Source organism: Pseudopipra pipra, chromosome 10 (genome assembly GCF_036250125.1).
Source record: "Pseudopipra pipra isolate bDixPip1 chromosome 10, bDixPip1.hap1, whole genome shotgun sequence".
NCBI lineage: Eukaryota > Metazoa > Chordata > Aves > Passeriformes > Pipridae > Pseudopipra > Pseudopipra pipra.
The window spans coordinates 9894228-9914053 of NC_087558.1; the positions used below are offsets into that span (position 1 = coordinate 9894228).

General features: G+C 55.6%; 1 protein-coding gene across 1 annotated transcript; it reads left to right on the top strand.

Annotated features, from left to right (window-relative positions):
- The first annotated feature begins 10953 nt into the window (after window positions 1-10953).
- Window positions 10954-17325, top strand: NMUR1 (neuromedin U receptor 1). Its single transcript, XM_064666115.1, has 3 exons — window positions 10954-13423; window positions 13871-14767; window positions 16004-17325. The coding sequence occupies exons 1-3, from the start codon at window positions 13108-13110 to the stop codon at window positions 16405-16407; spliced, it is 1617 nt and encodes a 538-aa protein (XP_064522185.1). The 5' UTR covers window positions 10954-13107; the 3' UTR covers window positions 16408-17325.
- Window positions 17326-19826: the final 2501 nt, after the last annotated feature.

The window sequence follows — 19826 nt, forward strand, 5'->3', positions numbered from 1 at the left end:
TCTGCTCCATGGAAAGCAATGGAGCTGCTCCTTCCGAGGCACAAATCCCTGCTCCTGTCCTGCCACTGTCTCTAGGACCATGGCCAGGCACCATTGCAGCCAGTGGCTTTGTTCAGCTGGCGTGGCAGCAGTGGACCCGTGGGCATGACCACTCACTGCCCCTTTTTCCTGGGGACCTGCCCCATCCTTCCACCCTGCCACCCCTGAGCCTGCTCCAGTGATCCCTCTGGCCATGAAGCCACAGGGATTAGCAGCTTCCTCCGGATGGAGATTTAGCCAAAGCTACTTAGAGCTGTGCCAGGCAGGCAGCAGCCAGCTTGGTTGGATAGAGGGAGACAGGGAAAGCTGGGATATGTGGCTTGAGCCCTTTTAAGGATGCTGAGTGGGAAAGGGGTTTCCTGGGGTTAATAGCTGAGCACCTCGTCTTGAAACCTTGAGTTTGGCCAAACTGGGTGTCCTGCAGCGTCTTCCTTTGCTCCGGTGAGCCCTCAGCCTCCGTGTTATTTCCCAAGCCTTGTGGAAATAACCTTTGAGCCAAATGTCCATCCTGCACAGGAGGGACAGAGAGGACAGAGGGATGGGGAAGGGGCAGATGCTGCTCGCATGGTGCTGCCAGTCAAGATGTAGGACAGGAGCTGGCAGATGGAGATGGGCAGACGGAGGAGCGTGAGGCTGCACCGAGACACTTTGCTGTGATGGGATCTTGGCTCGCTGCTGCTTAAACAGCTGCTGAGCTTGCTGGGGCTGGGGAGCTGCAGGACTCCGGAGCGAGGAAGGGAGGACATGGGGACAGGGAGCCTGGGTGACTCCCCAGGGAAATGGGCAGCTGGGGAGACAGCAGGGAAGGGTTTTCTGCTGAAGTTATGGAGATGAGGGGTCTGGCTGGAGCTATGGCTGGGGGATGGAACAGGGGGTGGAGGGGGCTTACAGCTCCATCTGGGACACATGCCGGTCCCTGTGCATTGCTGCTCTGTTGGACCCCTGGGCCCACTGCAGAGACAAACAAGGAAAGCTCCTCACTAGGCCTGTGCAAACTTTACAGCAGGTCAAACTTTCCACTGTGGGCAGTGGAAAGCCTCGACCACGCTGAAGCACATGGGCAAAGGGGGAGCTCCATCAGAGGGACACTGAACAAACCCTGGGCTCCCCAGAGTCCCCTCTGGAGGCCTCATGCTCTACTAATGCATGTTGCCTTTTGGGAGGAGGCTCAGGGGAAAATCTGGCTGCAATGAAGGGAGAGGAAGGATATCCTGTATTCCTTGGGAAGAGTTCAGTGGAGTCTCCAAGGGAATCCTGGCCTGCAGCAGCCAGCCCAGAGCACAAGGCTGCGCTGGGGATGGAGAAGAGCCTGGCTGCCCACTGACAAGCTTGGGGACTAATCCTGCTGGTGCTGAGCCTGTGCAGGATCCACTGGGACTCTCACATAGCCTGTGGTTTAATCCAGGTGATTTTTAGGCTTGCCATTATTGCAGTCATTAGGCTTCCAAGCCCTCTGTGGTGTCTCCAGCCTATCTCCTGCTCCTCACCCCAACTATTGTAGGACAGGACAGTCAAAACCCTCATCTGCCAGATCCCAAGCAAGGAACCCAGTCTCCATTGAGCAGCCCCCAGATGCCCTGCCAGCTGCTCAAGGACAAGATCTGTCCCTCTGGCCTCTGCTCCCCTGCATCCCCCTCCTCCACCCACTGCCTTCCTCCTTCCCGAAGGAGGGGGGTGTGGTTTGTCTGGAGGGTGGGGAGGTGGGAGGCTCTGCCCCTGCTGCAGGGAGCATGTGCCAGGCATGGTGGCTCTGTGCTCACCTGAGCCAGGTGAAGCTTGTAGAGAGGTGACAGAATATGAGACCAGGGGATGAAGCAGAGAAACAAGGATCACGTTTTAGACACCTCCCTTCTGTTTTACACCCAGGGCAAAAGCAGGAGCATCCAAAACTGGAGGTTTGTTGAGAGTAGCTGCTCGCAGAGAGCTGCTGCACAGCTCTTATCCTCGAGTGGAGCACTGCCAAGAAAGCCATCATTGCTCCCAGATGCAGGATCACACAACTCTAAGGCTCGGAGACTGGGTCCTGCCATGCCACTGCGGCTGGGGACACCGCTTCAGGTCTGGTGCCATCGTGTGGACACACGACACTTTCACAAACCCCTTGTCCCTTTCCTTGGTGGAGGGACTGAGCTTGGCAGTGCTGCTTTCCTGGGCTGTCCTGAACACCAGGGGGGTTTATGTCCCACTCCCACCACTCCAAGTCTCTCAAAATCTTGCCCTCTACCTGCATCTTCCCCTCAGCCACCAGTGCTGTGCCCCTTCCTTCCGCGCCCCATCACCCCTACTGCTGCACCAGAGCTGCTCTGGCCACCCCTAAACTGTGACTGCATTAAGGGGTGAAGCACCTCCTGATCTGGTGAGGAACCCCCCAAGTTCTCTTGGCAATGGAAAGGGAGGCAATAAATGACCACAAGTGGCCAGACATGGAAAGACGTGATGGGACTGAGGGGGATGTGCTCTGCCCCCCAAGTCCCAAGAGAGTATCTCTGCCACATGAGAACTTTCTCCCCCTATTTGACCCCCCTTTTCCCCTCATTTCATATTCCTTCTTCCCCATTTTCCAGCAAACTCTTCCCCATGGACAAGCCCAGACCTGCTCCAGGTCTCCCTTTCCCCAGGGGTTCGCAATGTCAGCATGTCCCCAGGGTGCCCCCCTCACCGTGCCCAGCCAAGGGGGTCCCTGGGGGCTGCAGTGAGTGCATACAACGCGACCCCTACCCTTCCTGCCCACCACGGGGGGTGCGGGCGAATGCCTGTCCTGCCCGGGAGCCTTACGCCAGCAGGGCCACCCTGTGGGGTGGCCAGTGGTGGCCCGTGGCTGGGACACGCCGGACTTCACACGTGTTCCCACCAGAGGGAGCCAAAATGCCACGAATCGCGATCACGAACGCCCATCATCGCGGCGTCGGGGCGCACGGACACGCCACAGCCCCAGGAGGCCAGACGGAGCTGTCACCCCTCCATGCGGTTTGTAAATGCCACGAAACTGCCTTCCAGCCGCCACACAGCCCGGGGAGAGAAAATCTGTGTGTCTGTGTCTGTCAGGGGCTCGCAGCCCCAGTCCCAAGGGTCTGCACCCCACTGCCAGAACTCTCCTCCAGTCCACCTCCCTGTGCAGCGAATTTGAGGCCAAATGTGTCCTAAAACAGCAGCTGTGGCAGCAAAGAGGGTGCTCCCTGCACCTTGGGGCAGTCCCAAATCCCTGCTCTTACCAGGGAATTTCCCCCACTTCAAACCATCACCCAGCACCACATCCAAACCCAGAGTGGGGATGCAGCAGCTCTGCTCTGGTCACTTTATGGTGGATGTAAATAGCATAAATTAATGCAGACATAAAGCACCAGAAAGGGAGGGTTTGAAATGATGCTCCTGGTGCTCTTGGAACTCTTGGAATGAATGGCAGCTCGTGGCGTCACACCAGAAGCTTTCTCATTCACACCTTGTCGTTCCCCAGGTTTGGGTAGTGTTGGACACATTACTGGTGGGAAAAGGGAGCAGGATGGAAATAACCTGCCAGATGGGGACTGGAGATGGGTGGAGTGAGAGATAGAGAAGAAATATCGCAGGCAATGCTGTGTGACGTCAGAGGAAAGTCCCTCCCTTTTGCCCAGCATTTGCTTGTTTATTTAAAGCCCGTCATTGGTGGCAGCCATGTGGAATGGGATTCACACCAGTCCTGGCTGAATTAGGTGCCACGTTTTGACTATGTGTCTAATGCACTAAAGTCCTCTCCAAATTCCTGCTTTCCACTAAATACTGCTGCTGTCTTCATCAGCTTGGTCTGAAAGCCCCAGACCCTCACCTGCATGAGGGAAATTTTGGGTACATCAGAGGCTAGGGCTGCCATGGTGTCAGCAAGAATGAGAGAGGCTCTGGGCCAGGGAAAATCATGGAATAAATGGGATCTGGGCCAAATCCAGGCAGACAGTGCCAGGCTGCCAGGCAGCACTGCTGCCAGAGCAGTCTGGCACAGCCAGGGAGAGGAAATCCCAGCCAGACCTGGCATTTAATCCTGACTTCCTGATGGAGAGGCTGAAAATGTTCAGCTCCTGGGGACTTTGGGGCATGGAAGCAACCAGAGGCCAAGAGACTTCTGGGAGGCCACCAAGCCTGGCTGGGAAACCCGATCAAGGCCGTCGGGGAGCCATTATGGGTTATTTTGTGCTCCAGACCCTCCCGGCAGTCCCAGAGATGCTGGAAGCAGGGTGTGCATGCCCCAAGCCTTGTGAGACAGGGGGGATGGGGAAAGGTGCCTGCCCATCTGGGAAACACTTCAAGGAGGGAAGAGAGGAGAAAACAGGAATTTCCTTAGAACTGCTGTGGCAGGCAGGGACAGAGAGGAAAACTGAGACACAGGAGAGTGGATTGGTGGGATGGGGTGAGGCAGGATGGTTGAAACATGTGGATGCACAGCTGTCCCCAACCCTCTCCTATAGATTTGCTGGTGAGGGTGGCATTAGGCTGGTGGCTGGCAAGTGGAGGGTTAACCCAGCCCATCCCTTTACCCAGGTGCTGCCCAGCTTGGCAGAGAGGTGGGTGGTCCCAGGACTATAAAGGGGCTAATAGGGGAGAAGGGCTAATAGGGTAGGAAGGCTAATAGGGTCTCCATGTTTGAAAAGGGGGCAGCATCAGGGCTGTGATGGGGTCTGGGCAGAAGTGGGAGAGTGTGTGTGTAGCCGTGTGTAGCCGCCCCAGAGCCTATTCCCAGGTTTGGGAGCATATTGTACCAGACAGCACTGGGAGTTTTCCTGTAGTGAGACTGTGCCAGCCTGGTGGCTTTCACCCACAAACCACCATCCCGCTGGAACGGGAAACTGGACTGGCTGGACCAGCTGTGCTTGTGAAATGTGGGTTTGGGATTATCCTCAGTCCTTGCAGGTGGGATGTTTAATTACTCATTCCAGTTTCTTTCTGAGTGTAAAAATCAGGCTAAGAGTCTCTCATCTTTATCCCTCTTTATCCCTCCACTTAGAGAGAAATATCATTCCTAATCTTCTTTCATCCCCTGGGTGTCCCCAAGGTCTCAACTAATGGCAGGATGACTTTGGTGTCTTGATGTGGTCCCCCAGGGTGGGTGTCATTTGGACCTGCCACCTTGCATGTGTCTGCTTAACCTGTTGTTAGTGCCTGTGTCCCCATCTCTGGTCTCTGGCTTTATGCCATCACTGTGCATGTCACACCCCAATTAGCTGATGTGACTTGGCCCTATGGCTTCTTGTTCAGCCCATCCTGTGCCACGCTGAGAGGTTGGGTTTGCCAGTGTCCTCAGGTACAGTTACTATGCACTTCATGGTCATGGTAGACACAGGCTGGATCTTCTCCCTGTGCCCCCTCCCATGCAAATGAAGTGAAAGAAGGGCTAGTGAGAGCTGCAGAGGCAGTGAGGAGGAGGAGGAGGAGGTGGGAAGTGGAGTTGTGGCTTTGGGCTGAAGAAGGTGTGTTGCAGCAGTGATTGTTTTGATGGGATGGGCAAACCATGGGAAGCAGCAATTTCATCTCAGAGAGATGATCGGCTGCCTGAAACACAGTGAACTGTCACCCTTGGGACCATCAACAGAGGCAACTCCTGCCTGCCCACCTCGGTGACCTCTGCTTGCTGCTGGAGCGGGTGAGATGACGCCAACAGCCCTGGGAAGTGCAAGTGAGTCCTCTGAAAAGCCCAGGCCATGGCATTTCTCCCACTTCTGCTTCTTGCCCATCCTGGTGTGATATATCTGATCCATCCCAGAGCAGAAATCAGACTCCTGGATGCTCCAGTCTCCCTGGCCTCTGCAGTGATTGCTTCTCCCTGAACCAAAGCAATGGTCAGGCAGGTTACACAGAGAACTGGGAGCTCACTGGAGCTCTCCTCGTATCCATCTCCATTTCTGCTGGCAGCAAAACACTACAAGTTTCTGAAGGGGCTGGGCCCACCATTCTCCCTGGTGGAGCCTGAGCATCCCCTGCTCTCCAGCACAGCAGCACTGCTGGCAGCTGTCTCGCAAATTCAGCTGCCATTTGCTGCCTGTGCTCAGAGATGAACCCTGCCAGCTCCACCAGTTTGCTGGATTTCTTGATTTCTTTTCTCAGGAGTATTTCAGGCTGTTTGTTCACAATTTTGGCTTTTTTTTTATCTTCCTGGGGGTCAGGAGACCTTTATTGATGCTGAAGTTGCCACGTTGCTATCCCTGAGAGCTCATGATGTGCGTTCAGTTTTAATTCTCTCTAGCTGCAGCATAAACTTTCTGATTGAAAAAAATTGAAGTCTGTGCATGTGTCCTGCTTTTTTTCTTTTTTTAAGTTGAATTTCTTTTGAATGCAGAACAAGACTGGAAAAGTCCAGTCCTGAAGTTTATCAGTACCTGGAAAGTGAGGTGTAGAGAAAAGTTCTGTCCCAGGACATGGAGCAGAGTGGGGTACTTCTTACATAGAGAAGGATCAGGGAGAGCATCTTATCCGGTGCCTGGCAGTCAGAGTGAAAAGGGCTTTGAGTGTGGCATGTGGAAGAGTCTGTATGGAGGATTGGCAGCACCCTTGGCTTGCCAGCTGGACAGGGAGGTGCAGGAGCCTCACTGGGAGCCCTGAGCCCAGCTCTTCCAGGAGGTCCCCCCACTTTACCATTGTAGGGTCCATACTCAGTTGAAATGCTGTGGGTGTGATGTTTCAGGTGACAGGATAGTGTGACCCTCTCCAAAGCTTTCTCACCTCTCCCATCTGCCCCACTGAACTTTTCTTATGCCCTGGGGGAGGATGCTGCAGATGTGGGGAGGGCTCCCTGCCCTTCTCCCCAGAGCAGCCACTCTCTTACCCCCAGCTCTTTGTTCTCCCAGTGAACCAGTAAAGGCACCAGCAACCAGTGCATGATACTCCCACCCTCCCCAGTCACCAGCTGTCATACTGAAAAGGAACAAAGCAATAAGGAAAATTGCAGTATCATTAATGTGATGATTAAATTGGTGTCTGGGGGTGTCAGCATGAAGAACAAGGCACTCACAGCAGACCCATCCCTGCCATTGCCATGGTCCTGTCCCTCAGCCCTATCCCATCCCAGACTCGGGAGATCCTCATTTGCAAATTACTTCCAGGGCAAGTGCTGCAGATCCTGTGTTGACTTTCCTTTTCTCTATCCTGCATCTCTATTTGCTGCCATGCTTATGTTTCTTTGGGATGTTGTTGTAGCTGATTGAGGTTTTTTTATGACTATAGGTTTTGATTTTGACTCGGAGAGTGAGTCACTACATGGCAAATGGAGCCCATCACAGAAATGTCATTTCCTCGCCTGGTATTCTTTGCAAATGAGGTTTTGCAGAGCTTGAGCAGCTCTTTTTCCTTCCAGCTGAAAGCCTCTTCCCAGGCCCATTTAAAGACTTATGAATTGGGTGCTGAGAGCTGTGCATTGGCAGGGAATTAATATCTACCATGGCCCAGTGGGGGAGGTAAAAAAAGTCTTGGCAATCAATCCTGGGAGACCTGGGGGGCACCTTAAATCAATCTGTGAGTACAAAGTGGCTCTGAACCAAGGGGAATGGAGAGAGCCATCCCTGTGCTATACCATGTAGTTAAATATTTTTGATAACTAAAAAAGGAGGAGACTTGGAAAGTAATAAAGCCCACAAAGTGACTTCTTGATGCTTGGGAAAATGCCCTGGACCCATGCTCCATTGAAATGTGTTTAAGAGATTGTCTTGCTGGAGATGAAGTGGTCCCAAGCTTGTTATGTGTTGGCCAGGATGTTTCTAGCTGGCAAAATGTTACTTTGGGTGTTCCCTGGCTTGGCTGTGCTTCTGAGAAGAACTGGTCTGGCCAGGTGCCGAGTCCCTCCTGCCCACTGAGCGTGCCACAGTCTTTATCATAGGAGAGATTTCAGCCAAAACAAAGGATTTCCATCACAGCTTGTTTGCTGCCTCTGGGGCTGGCAGAGCACTCTGCTGCAGCCCTGGGACCTGCTGTGGGCTGCCTCTCATTCTCCTCAAAATGGAATTTTCCAGGTTAAGGAAAACATGGTGGTAGCTGTGTCCTGAGCGGGGGGCTGAGTGCCACAAGACCTCTCTTCTTGCATCTACATCTCTCCTCTCCAGGTACAAAATGCCATCTCCATTGCTGGTTGCAATGCCAGTGTTGGCTCTGCCACCTCTGCTGACCCTGCATGCTGCCATGGAGCAGCATCAGATAGGAGCTGAAGGAGGTGGCAAGGGGGAGGCAGGAAAACACAGTGTGTTATTAGTCAAGCTCTGGCTGACAGACACATCCACAGCTTGGGGTGAAATAATCTGATCCTTTTCTGATCTTGGGTGATTCACCTTGGCCTCAGTAGGAAAACATGGTCCCCAGCCTCATGCTGGATGGAGGACACAGTGTTGGGACCGTGCAGCTTCTTGTCAGGGTGCCCTGGCTGCATCCAGCCCTCATCCCACTCCATCACTGTGCAGGGAGCACAGCCAAGGCAGCACCACCAGGCAACTTGGCCTGATGGGGACCTGCAAGAGCCCAGTGCTCCTGCCAGATGAAAAAGCACTTCAAGTCTGTGCTAGCCCTGATTAGCAAACTTATGGTTGCCATGGGGCTTGAATACCTGCTCACAGAATGCCTGACTTTCCTGTCCCCCCAGCAGACCTGGGGGACACATGCCACGGAGCAGAGGTCAATTTTGCTGTTCCTTAGAGAGCTGATTGCTTTTACCCCAGTGGACATTGAAATGGTCCTTTCTTTCCTTGTTTTTTCTTTTTTTTTTTTTTTTTAACCTCCCCTTCATTCCTTCTCCTTTTAGCCTAGATGGAGTGGAGGAGAAATGCCTATTTCTCAGGGGAGCCAAAAGATTACTACAGGGGGGTGTCCCACAGAGACAAGGGGGGAGGGGGGCTCTGCTGGGTAAATGACATCAGGACTGCTTTGAAAAGGCCACCCCAATGCCCTACCTTCACCCCGGGCTATGTTTGTGCAAAATTACCCAGATCCATCTCTGTTCAGTGCCCTGTGAGTCTGAGTGGCCCTTCCTGGCCTTGAGGACTGAAATAAGCATCCTCCTGCTCTGTGAAATGCATCCTCTAGACACGTCACCTCCAGGTGACCAAGAGGGGCAACTTTGAGTAGGCAGCTCCCAGCAGGGAGAGAAGCCTCTTGCACATCCCCATGGCCAAGAGATTTGCCTGCTCTCCAGGGGGAGAGGGTTCATTCTTGTCCAAAAGCTTCATGACTGTTCTGTCTGTGCTGGCTATCCCTGTCCTGGAAAATTTGCTGCAGCAATACCCCGAGAAGGGGCTGCTCATCCACTTGCTTCTGTGGCAGAAGGATGCATCCCAGGGGGTCTTGCCTGCTGCAGGATGGCATGGAGGGGACAAGCAACTGTTCATGCCTCAGTTTTCCTCCTGGATGCAGTGTCACTCTGTGGCTTGGTGGCTTTTTGTGCTCAGGACCAGAGGTTGTTAATTAAAACTGCAAAGTGGGGGAAGAAGCAGGGACGGAGCACAGACAGCTCTAAAAGGCTGTGCTGGGCTGCCCTGCAATTACTGTGATCCACTCTTGAAAAGAGCCAGGAGTGGATGCAGTTGGTTATTAGGGCTGTGCCTCTCAAGCTTCAAAACTGCTGTTTGTCTTCACTTTCGGCCTCTTAATTCTCCTGGAAATGCTGCAGAGTGGTGCTTTCTCAACTTCTATGTGCCAGCCTTAACCCCCTTGTGGAGGGACCCAGCTACCAGGAGGGACAACCTCCACACTGGCTGGTTCATTGGGAGAGATGGGTCTACATCAGGGAGTAGGAGCAATTTTAGCCTAACCCAGAGACAGTCTGGCCATGGAGATGGCTGGGATGTGGCTGACAGATCATGGGGAGGAGCAGGTTTTGCTGTGCTGCTGGTCATGCCCCTTGCTACCTCCCCAGGCAGGGTTAATATAATAAAATACTTGATAAGGGGAATAGGTTGAAGGATCATGCTCCCATGTGCAGTTCACCCTCTTTAAAGCAGTGAGGGAGCAGAAGTTGAAGAGGGGTTGTCACCTCCTGGTCATTTGGTTTATCAGAAAATTGAAAAAGACAGTGGATCATCCTGAATGGATCATCACATTAGACGTGTGGGGCCTCAGAGGTGGGGTGTAGCAAGAAACGCAGATCCAAGGGAAAGAAGTGATGTGCAGTCAGTCCCTGAGAGCTACCAACTCTTCTCAAAGAGGTGACAGAAGGTAGAGGGGGAGCAGCTGTTGAGGCCCCAGTTATGTGGGATGCTCGAGCAGGCTGATGCAAGTGATGGAGGCAAAGGGAGAAGGACCCCATGCCTGATGGTTCTGGTGTCCCAGGAAAACTGGGGCTGGGAGAGCTGGACTGTAGGTCTTAAGTGGGACAGAGAGGTCTGTCACCACCTGGAAGTCAGGATCTGACAACCTGGGGAGGGATGGGTAAACCCGTGGTTCAGCTCTGAGTGAACCAAGCTCTGTCTGCTCCTCGCTCACCATCCTTACTATGTGCCTGCTGTCTTCAGCTAGGAAAGGAGACTTTAGGGAAACAGATGTTGAAGTTTGTCAAGAGCTCAGCAGCATCTGCATTGCTTTGCTCCAACCCAAGAAACCTCCAAACATCTCAGTCCCAGCAGATGTCCCTAATACTCCTGGGAGTGCAGGACAAATGAGCCATGGGGGTCCCTGCAGGGACAAGGACAGTGGTGCAGAGCTCAGGGGGCTCCCCAGGGGCTACCCCACAGCAAAGCTTGGGCGGGAATGAGGTACGAGACGGGTGGGAGGCATTGTGGCTGCATGCAGGGAACTGCCCCAAGGATGGGGAGATGGCTGTGTAACTGCACAGAGCTTGGGGAACAGCTGGGACTGCACTGGGAGCTGGCTCACCAGGGTGAGTGTTACCATCCTCATCAGTGGCCAGAAAACAGAGGGGACAGCTGAGGGATGGAAGGGAGAGAGATTTCCAGGAATGTTTCTTTCCCTGTTGCAATCCCTGAAGTGGGCTTGTGTTCAGGCTCCTTGTGCCTCAGCAGTACAGCACAACCTGTCTCTACACTGGCACAGATCCGTCCCCTGCCTCAGGCATTCCCCAGGGAAAACAGCCTGTGCACTGTCTGGAGGCAGGGACAGAAATTCATGCCTTATTAGCTCCTGATTCTGGCTTTGCCACACAGGGACTGTGACCTGCAACGTGCCACTTCCCTGGCACTGTCACCCGTCCTGGCATCTGCCGAGCCAGTCCTGCTGAGTCCCTGCCAGCATCATCTGGCTGCTGTCCCTGTGTTCTGTCCCAGCTGTCACCAGCACTGTGCCATAAACCCCTCTTTGATTGTGTCTCCGTTTCCCCAAAGGGGATGAAGTTTCATTTCCTTCATTGCTTCCATAGGAGCAGGCAGCAACTCTTCTCCCTCTCCCTCACCATTTCAGACACTATTTCCAGCTTGTTGATTTCTTCCCTTGAGTAATGTCTTGTTTACACTCATTTACCCTCCAGCCCTTTGGCTTCAGCAATTCCTTTCCTCTGGGGAAAAAGATGATTTTCCGAGGAAAGTCATGTCTCAGGGCAGCCCCAGACAATTCCAGCCCTCAGTGTGTTTGCTCTGCCAGGTCCCTCTGCTTGATGCCTGTTTGCTGCTGTGAGCAGAGGTAGGGCCAGCTTAAGGCTACCAAGCCAGACCAGTGCTTCAATGGTCTTGCCCTGTCATCCCTCGTCTGCTCTGAAATTTCTTTGAGCAAAAGCATCAAGGGGTGAGTGGTGCTGCTCCCATCTGCTGTGTGCTCTGACATCAGGAGGAGGATTTGGGAGTGCACCCCCAGTGCACCCCAGGGGCAATGTCCTGATGCTGGAGGCCACGCGATCCAGGTAGCTCCTCACATCCTGGCTGCAGGCGCCAGGCTCAGCAGTGCAGTGAGCTGTGCTGGGGCTCAGCCTGAGTGGGAGCGGGGAGCAAAGGTCTCTCCTGGTAAGTCTCTCCACGCTCCCTCTCCAAGATCCCTACACCGCCTGCTCGAATCCAGCCCCACCGGAGGCTCTTTCAGCTCCGGTTCAGCCCCTGTGCAGAGTGGGATGGTGCCGGGATACGCTGAATGAGGAGGGTCCCGGGATGCCAAAGCCCTTCAAGGTGTCATCCTCGGGGGGAACAGGGTCTACCTGCGCCCTGCCACCCTGAGAGAGGATGAAGAGACCGATGAGTGTCCCTGTGCACACGGGCACCTGCCTGTCCCGTCCCGCGGAGTGGCAGTGCCCGCAGCCGTCGCATGGAGCGGTGGAGCGATTCGCAGCCCCCTCCCCCCTTACCCATCCCCCCCTTACTCACCCGCCGCCTCCTCCCCACCTCCGAGGGGTCGGGGCGGGCTGGAGAGCCCGGGGCCGGGGAGCCCCCGCCCCGCAGCCGACAGCCCTTCGCCGCCGCAAGGGGAGCGGGAGCCCGTGGGCTCCGCCGGCTCCAGGAGGGTCTCGGGCAGGTGCAGCACGTGGAGGAGAGAGGAGCCGCGGGTGGAGCAGGGACACGCATCCTCGACACGCGCCCGTGGGGCTCAGGAACGCGTGAGTACCTCTGTGTGCGCGTATCTGTGCGAGTGTGTGCGGGGGGCTGCGGGACGGCAAGGCGGGAGTGCTCCTTGAGGCCGGGGGCTGCCAAAGGACGGGGTGCCCTCACGGAGGACAGGCTGGAGAGCAGACAGACACTGGGAACGGGGAGGGAGCTGAGCCGGACGCGGAGCAAGGGGCGATGCTGCGAGCGCAGCAACTTCCTCGCACCGAAGTGTGACAGGAGCCGGCTGGAGCCACCTGCTCCACGGGAGGGTGATTCGGGTGACCCAGGGGTTGCACATCTGGAAGTGGGGACACGCCAAGAAGCCGCAGGGTCCATCTGCGTGTCCCCGAGATGAGCCCGGACAACTAGGTGCTGCACAGGCCCCCGTGCCCGGCAGCGCCAGGGCGGCAGCGGGGCTGATCGACGCTTTACTCACCACCGAGGCCATGCAAATGACAAATGCCGGCGTTGCGAAGGCTCCTGGCGGGGCTGGAGACGCCTGCCTGCGCCGCCCTCCCCTGGGACTCTCGGAGTCAATGGGGTTTATTACTTTAACGTTATTTCCTCTCTCTCTGAGGAGCATCTTTTCGGCAGTGCTACGCTGCAGATGAGGAGCCAACCCCTGTCAGGAATAGAGGTCTCGGCACCGGGATTTGCCCAGCCAGCGGTGGGAAAGGAAGCCCCCAGCACACCCCCGGCTCACCCACCAGACTCTCAGCTCACAGAGAACAAGAGGGAGAAGGTGAATAAGGGCAGGCGGCTTCTCCGAGCTGAGCCGAGGGGAGAGCAGCCGCAAGATTTCGTTAGCCTGCCTCTTAAGGCAGTGAAGTCTCCATCCCCTCCCACACTCCCTCCCCAGCCTGACCCTGTCCGGCGCAGGGGTGGTGGGACCTCAGCCTTCAACTGGAGCTTCTCAACAAGCCGTAAGTCCTTCTCATGTTGGAAAATCAATTTTCCTTCAGCTGTTTTATGGTCGCCCTGCCAGTCCCTCTGCACAGCTGGTAGAACTGGAGCTGCGAGTGATTTTTGAGTTTGGCTTTTGGGGCTGTGTCCTGCTCTGCTTCCAGAGCCCTGCTGACATTTCCTTGATGATGGGATGAAGGGGCTAAGGTGGGCTGGGGAGCTGCCAGGGTTGTTTGTAGATGGGAAATTGGGCAAGAAGCACTTGGGAAGCCTGGAGGGAGGTTAGGTGGAGATTTTCCTCTGAGATTTTTGCCAAAGGAAAGGCTGTGGCTGGGGTAGGATGGGCACAAGGGTGCAGAGCAGTGGTGATCAGCAGCACCCTGACACCAGTGGGGAGAGGGACAGAGGGAGCAGGGTTAGCAAAGGGGTTGGGAAAGCATTCCGCAAACTTCCCTGTCTCTCTGCAGCCATGAATCCTTACGTCAACTGCTCCAGTCCCGAGTTCCCCCTGTCCCAGCAAGACTTTCCTGTGGAGCCCATCAGTCCTGATCTCAGCAATAGGACTCACGCAGAGACTTTGTTTGACCCCAAGGATGCCAACCTGACAGAGGAGCAGCTGCGGGATAAGTACCTGGGGCCTCGACGGTCCAGCTTCTTTGTCCCCGTGTGTGTCATCTACCTGCTGATCTTCTTGGTGGGGGCTGTGGGCAACACACTCACCTGCATTGTCATCCTCCGGCACCGGTTCATGAGAACACCCACCAACTACTACCTGTTCAGCCTGGCTGTGTCTGACCTGCTGGTGCTGCTGCTGGGGATGCCGCTGGAGCTGTACGACATGTGGAGCAACTACCCCTTCCTGCTGGGTGCCAGCGGCTGCTATTTCAAGACACTGCTCTTCGAGGCCGTTTGCTTCGCCTCCATCCTCAATGTCACAGCCCTGAGCGTGGAGCGCTACATTGCTGTGGTGCACCCACTCAAAGCCAAGTATGTGGTGACCAGGAATCACGCCAAGAAGGTCATTGTCACCATCTGGGTCTTGTCAGTCATCTGCTCCATTCCCAACACCAGTCTCCATGGGCTGCAGCCTCTCTATGTGCCAGGCCGGGGGCGGGTGCCCGATTCAGAGATCTGCACCCTGGTGAAGCCACGCTTGACCTACAACCTCATCATCCAGATCACCACCATCATCTTCTTCTTCCTGCCCATGGGGACCATCAGTGTCCTCTACCTTCTTATCGGCCTGCAGCTCAAGAAGGAAAAGATGCTGGAAGCCTTGGGAGCCAAGACCAGCAGTAGCCGCAACTGCCACAAGAGTCAGGGGCAGAAGAAAGTCAAGAGGAGGCAGGTCACAAAGATGCTGTGTGAGTCAATGCTGGGGATGGCAGAGCCAGGGAGTATCTCCCAAGGCTGTGTTGTGAGGGTGCTGGGGGGAAACTGAGGCATGGACAGTCCAGAATGCTGAGGCTGGGTCATCCTGGAGGAAGGCTGTGGCTCTGGCTTATGGGGTGTCAGGGCAAAGGCAGATCTGGTTGTTCCAGTACAGCACGACGATTGCTCATGACAGCTCCTTCCCAGCCATGAGACCTCCCCTCCTCAAGGAAAGTGCTGGGTGAGAAAGGGAAAGGAGTTGGGTTGGACTGGGAGAACCTGCTCCCCTTCCCCCAGCCCAGACCTCAAATGCTGGTGGCAATGATGGGATTTCCCAGAGGGGGACCATTTCTGTCCAGCCCCACAGCCTCTGTCACTGTACTGGGGCAATGACCCAAGGCTGAACTGGAGCATCCTCTGTTCCCCTGCTCTGTGCTCTTGATCTCCTCCCCAGCACAGTCCCCACAACCTCTGGCCCCCTTCCAGCAGTGGGAGCTGGATGCTCATGGATAGCTGTCTCTCCCCAGCATGCTGACTTCTGCACGCTCCCAGTCCCATGATGGCACAGCAATGGCAGGTTGCCCAGCCCAGTCCAACAACAGGGCCAGAGCTGCTTCCCCACCGCGTCCCAGACAAGTGGTAACTCTCCCTGGCACCAGGGCTGGGAGGGGGACAAAGGGGGACCCGTCCCTGCATGCTGCAGAGGTGCATCGTGGCACAGGTACGGCAGAGCAGGGGACCCCAGGACTACCTATACATTACCCCCTTTGCTTTCCATCAGCAGAGCTGGGTTATAAAAAAAAACCCAAAACCGGAGTACAAGGAAAGGTTGCAAATAGCTCTTGCTCCTTGGACTTTGCTGGTGAAGGTGGCAGGTTCCTGGGGGCTGGATGCCAATAGGTGAGTCCCCCAGCTGTGCTGCATGGCCCCAGGGCTGTGGTAGGGCTGCTGCCTACCAACGAGAAATGGAGATATGTGGCACAGGAAGCCCTAGAGCAGCCTTGGCAGGAGATGGTGGGAGGGAGATCCTGTCCAGACTTCCAAATCCCTCCATGACAAGTCCAAAAGGCACTAGATGGACCTTTCCACTCTCTGTCTTCCTCTCTGTCTTGCATTTTCAGTTGTTCTTTGCTATGGCCAAAGCTGAAATGGGGGGTGCTTGGCCATGCACTGGAGGTCTCTGGTAAACCCCATCCTCCCAGTAACACTGGCTCCTCATCTCCCCACAGTCGTGCTGGTGGTGGTGTTCGGGATCTGCTGGGCTCCCTTCCACACCGACCGCCTCGTCTGGAGCTTTGTCTCCACCTGGACCAGCAACATGCTCCACATGTTCCAGTACGTCCACATCATCTCAGGTGTCTTCTTCTACCTGAGCTCGGCTGCCAACCCCATCCTCTACAACCTGATGTCCACCCGCTTCCGGGAGATGTTCAAGGAGGTGATGTGCCGCCCCGGCCACCGCCCGCCGTGGTCACGGAAATACTCGCCCAGCGTCACCCGCACCACCACCCGCAGCACTGAGTGCGAGCCTGTGCCCGGCACCAGCGGGCTGCCCCTCTCCGATGCTGAGGAGTACGAGCTGGAGGAGATGGAAAGGGGCCAGGCCACCACCCACACAGCGTCCCTCTGCTGAAGAGTGGGGAAACACGGAAGGACTGGGACCAGCTTTCCTCACCACCAGCATCCACATGACACTCATTTTGTGGTGGGGAGTGGGGCAGGAGTAATGAAGGGGTCCCTGACTCTCTGGGCTCATCCCACTGGGATGCAAAGGCTGGTTGTATCGACAGCACTGCTCCAGGGACATGGTGGCAGTGGCCATGCTGTGCCCTGGATGCATTGCACGCACTGTGCTCAGCATTAGGGCTGGCCAAGGCATCCCTTGTGATGTGGGGACAGTTGATTTCTATGTCAGAGATATGCCAGCAATTCCCAAAAACATCCCAGCCCAGTGGGGTGAACACGCAGGGGCTGGTATTGGGGGTGTCAGGCACCCCGGGCTGTTTTGGGGCACAGTGCTGGATGGGTGCCTTGAGAGGTGCTCCTATCTGGGGTGAGACCCATGGAGGTGGGAGAGGTTTGCATGGGATGGAGTGGGGAAAAAACAGTCTGTGGGTGCCTTCTCCCTCAAGATGTCCTCAGGGCTCTCTGGCACCAACATGACCCTGATTTTGTGGCACCAGTGGGGCCAGCTGGTGTCCAGCTGCAGGGTGATGGTACAGTTCCTTCCTCTCATCCTGCATTCCCAGCCCTTTGAGGGCAAGGGAAGGAGTATGGCTGCTCTCTCCAAAGATGGAGTCTGCAGGGGAAAATACAGGACAAAGGGAGCCCCTGACTGCCTGTAGTGCCAAGGCACAGCTCCATGCCTGTCCTTGTGCCCCATGAATATGCTCCCCTCTCCCCTCTCTGATTAACATCTCATGGGTGCCACCCTCTTCTTCCTCTGCCCACTGAGGCCCCCTGAACCCCTGGGGAATGTGCGGAGCCCTTCTCCATCCCTGCTGTGCACGGATTGAGCCTCACTGAGAATTAAAAAGGGTCATTGGCTTGATTTGTGCTCTCGTTGTGTCCCCCAAGACCCAGCGCTGCTCCCAGCATGGGACTGAACCTGGGCCGTGCTCCTGGAGAGGGCCATGTGCCAGGGTGGTGGGCACCAGGGTGGTGGGCACCAGGGTGGTGGGCACCAGGGTGTTTCACCAGATCTCCCTGAGGGCTCTGCTGCCTCTGTGGGTCTGTGGGTCCAGGCACATTCAGGGCACAGCAGGAAGGGCATTAAGTGGGATGCATGCACCCTTCCTGGTCTCCAGGATGCTCAGGCTGAGCTGGGGCTGGGGCTTTTGCAGAGGGACAGCTGCCTCTAGGGTGGTGGCCATCAGTCTGTCCCCAGACGCATGGCTCATAAAATGTCGTGAAAATGCCAGGGAGCGTGGCCTGGCTGGTCATGCTCTCCTGGGGTGGAAGGACCCATCAATTTCGTGTCTGAGATCAATGCTGCTGACTCCCTGGTGTACACCAGGTCCTCCCACAGGATGAAATATTGAGGATCTGAAACGGCAGCTGAGGGACTGTCCAAGCAGCTTGAGTTCTTGCTTTGCACTACTTCCCCAGCCTTGATTCCCCCTGGCCAGCTGTGGAGGCTTCCTTGGCTCAGCATCCCATGGCCTTGCCTCTGGGCAGAGTGGACCCTGAGGGGACCTGAGCAGAAATACAGCAGGAGCAAGCCCCAGGCAGAGCATTGGCAGCTGCTGCTCTGCTTCCAGCCCCTTCTGAGCACATCACACGGGACTGTGGCCAGGCCAGTGAATAAAAATGGGCAGGATTTGGAGCTTGCAAACTCCCTCCTGCCCCCATTCACTCAGTCCCTGGCTCAAGGGCAGTGCAGATGGCTCCCCTCCACTTCCCATCCCCACAGCAGGATCTGCCATGGGCAAAGCCCTTCCTCAGCCCTTGTGGGTCCTGTTGGGTGCTGCTGGATGAGGGTGGGCATTGGGCTGCAGTAACTCTGCACTTCAGTGCACTTCAGTCCTGCTGACTGCTTGCAACCTCTCTCTGGAGGATGTCAGCGTGGCCAAGGGCATTGACATCCCTCTCTGTCTGCTGTTGCTGATGGTCCTGGCAGGGAACAGCACTCTGGCAGCCATGTGAAGACTCTTGTTGCTGTTACATGAGTGGATGTGACTGATGCCTCCTTGATGGCCATTATTGCCCCATCTCACTTCACCCAGCCACTTCCCCAGCCAGTAATCTCCAGGGAATGGCTTTTTAATAGGCAGTCAATAGTATTTTATTATGCAGCAACAGACAGGTGCCCACGTGAAGCTTTGGGGTCCCTTGTGCTGAAAGTCGGGAGAACGTGTTCCCCTCCTCATGAGCAGCCAGGCTGTGCAGGGATGCAGCTGTGGTTGCTCCAGCTCAAGCTCCTTGTCAGTGCCAGAGGACAGTGTGTGTGTTCCCAGGGGTTTTTTAGGGCATTCTGGGTCTCAGCACAGCTGGAGTAGAGTTCAGAGCAGCCAGAAAGACAAGACACTGGCTTTGCCTTCATCCAGCGTTATGTCCCCAGCTGTCTAGCCATCCCCTGACCTGGGACTCCCCATTCTCCTTGGCTACCCCAAATTCCCCTCTCTGAGATGCAGGAGGGGTGTGTTCTGCTCAGGCCGTGGCATACTGGGCAGTGATATTGAGGGCTGCCCCCCTACCCACTCCCCTCACACACAGCTGGGCCAGGATCACCCTGAAAAACATCCCAACAACTTGGCAAAGCTGCAGCTGCAGCACAGCTGGTGGCACCTCCTGGGTGGAGATGTGTGGGCAAACTTTGCCCCCGACTGTGGTTTGGCAACAGTGTGTGGAGACGTCCGGGGTTACCACGTGCCAGCCAGGCTCTCAAGAGATGCTGGAATCAAAGGCTCCCGGGCAAGTCCTTTAATCCCTTAATTAATAGTAAAATCTGCAGTCAGGGCATGTAACCTAATGAAAAGAACTGATCTCCTCAGGGAGAATGGTTTCATGGAGAGGGTTTTATGCCTCTCCATCACTAGGAAAGCAGTGGTTGATGGCTCCTGCCAGCCTCAGGCTCATTGCAGACCCCAGGAAGGGAATTATGGAGCCTGTTAGCACTGAGGACAATGCTCCCAACTGCCTCAAGCCCTCAGGGTCAGTCTAGTCCCTGCTGCCTTCCCAGTATAAATTAGAGGGATTATTCCTGCCAGGGAGGTGGTATAGAAGTAAAAAGCCCTGCGGGACAGGGGAAGACAGAAGCAAGGGATGGGTAAATTGTTCCCACTGCTTCACCTATGTAACTGGCCAGGGGGAATGACTGGCATTTCAGGATGGTTGCAGGGAAGGGGCATCCCAAAACAATGCCCGGGAGTCAACTGAACAAACATTTCAGGACCCAAGGCAGCCCAGAGGGGACAGAGCAGAAGTACATCGAGGGACCAGGAGCTGCAGGGAGTGTGTGGATGCTGTTGCTCCATGTCTTTGCTTGGAGCTGGGAGAAGCATCTCTCTGTCCCTGCAATATGGAGCACATGGCCAAGTTGGGCTCCACATC

What these genes read in the sequence shown, in the direction of transcription:
- NMUR1 (XM_064666115.1), top strand. Translation starts at nt 13,108, where the DNA reads ATGAGGAGCCAACCCCTGTCAGGAATAGAGGTCTCGGCACCGGGATTT. An exon ending in CTGGAGCTTCTCAACAAGCC is followed by an intron (nt 13,424 to 13,870) that starts GTAAGTCCTTCT and finishes GTCTCTCTGCAG; the next exon opens with CCATGAATCCTTACGTCAAC. An exon ending in GCAGGTCACAAAGATGCTGT is followed by an intron (nt 14,768 to 16,003) that starts GTGAGTCAATGC and finishes ATCTCCCCACAG; the next exon opens with TCGTGCTGGTGGTGGTGTTC.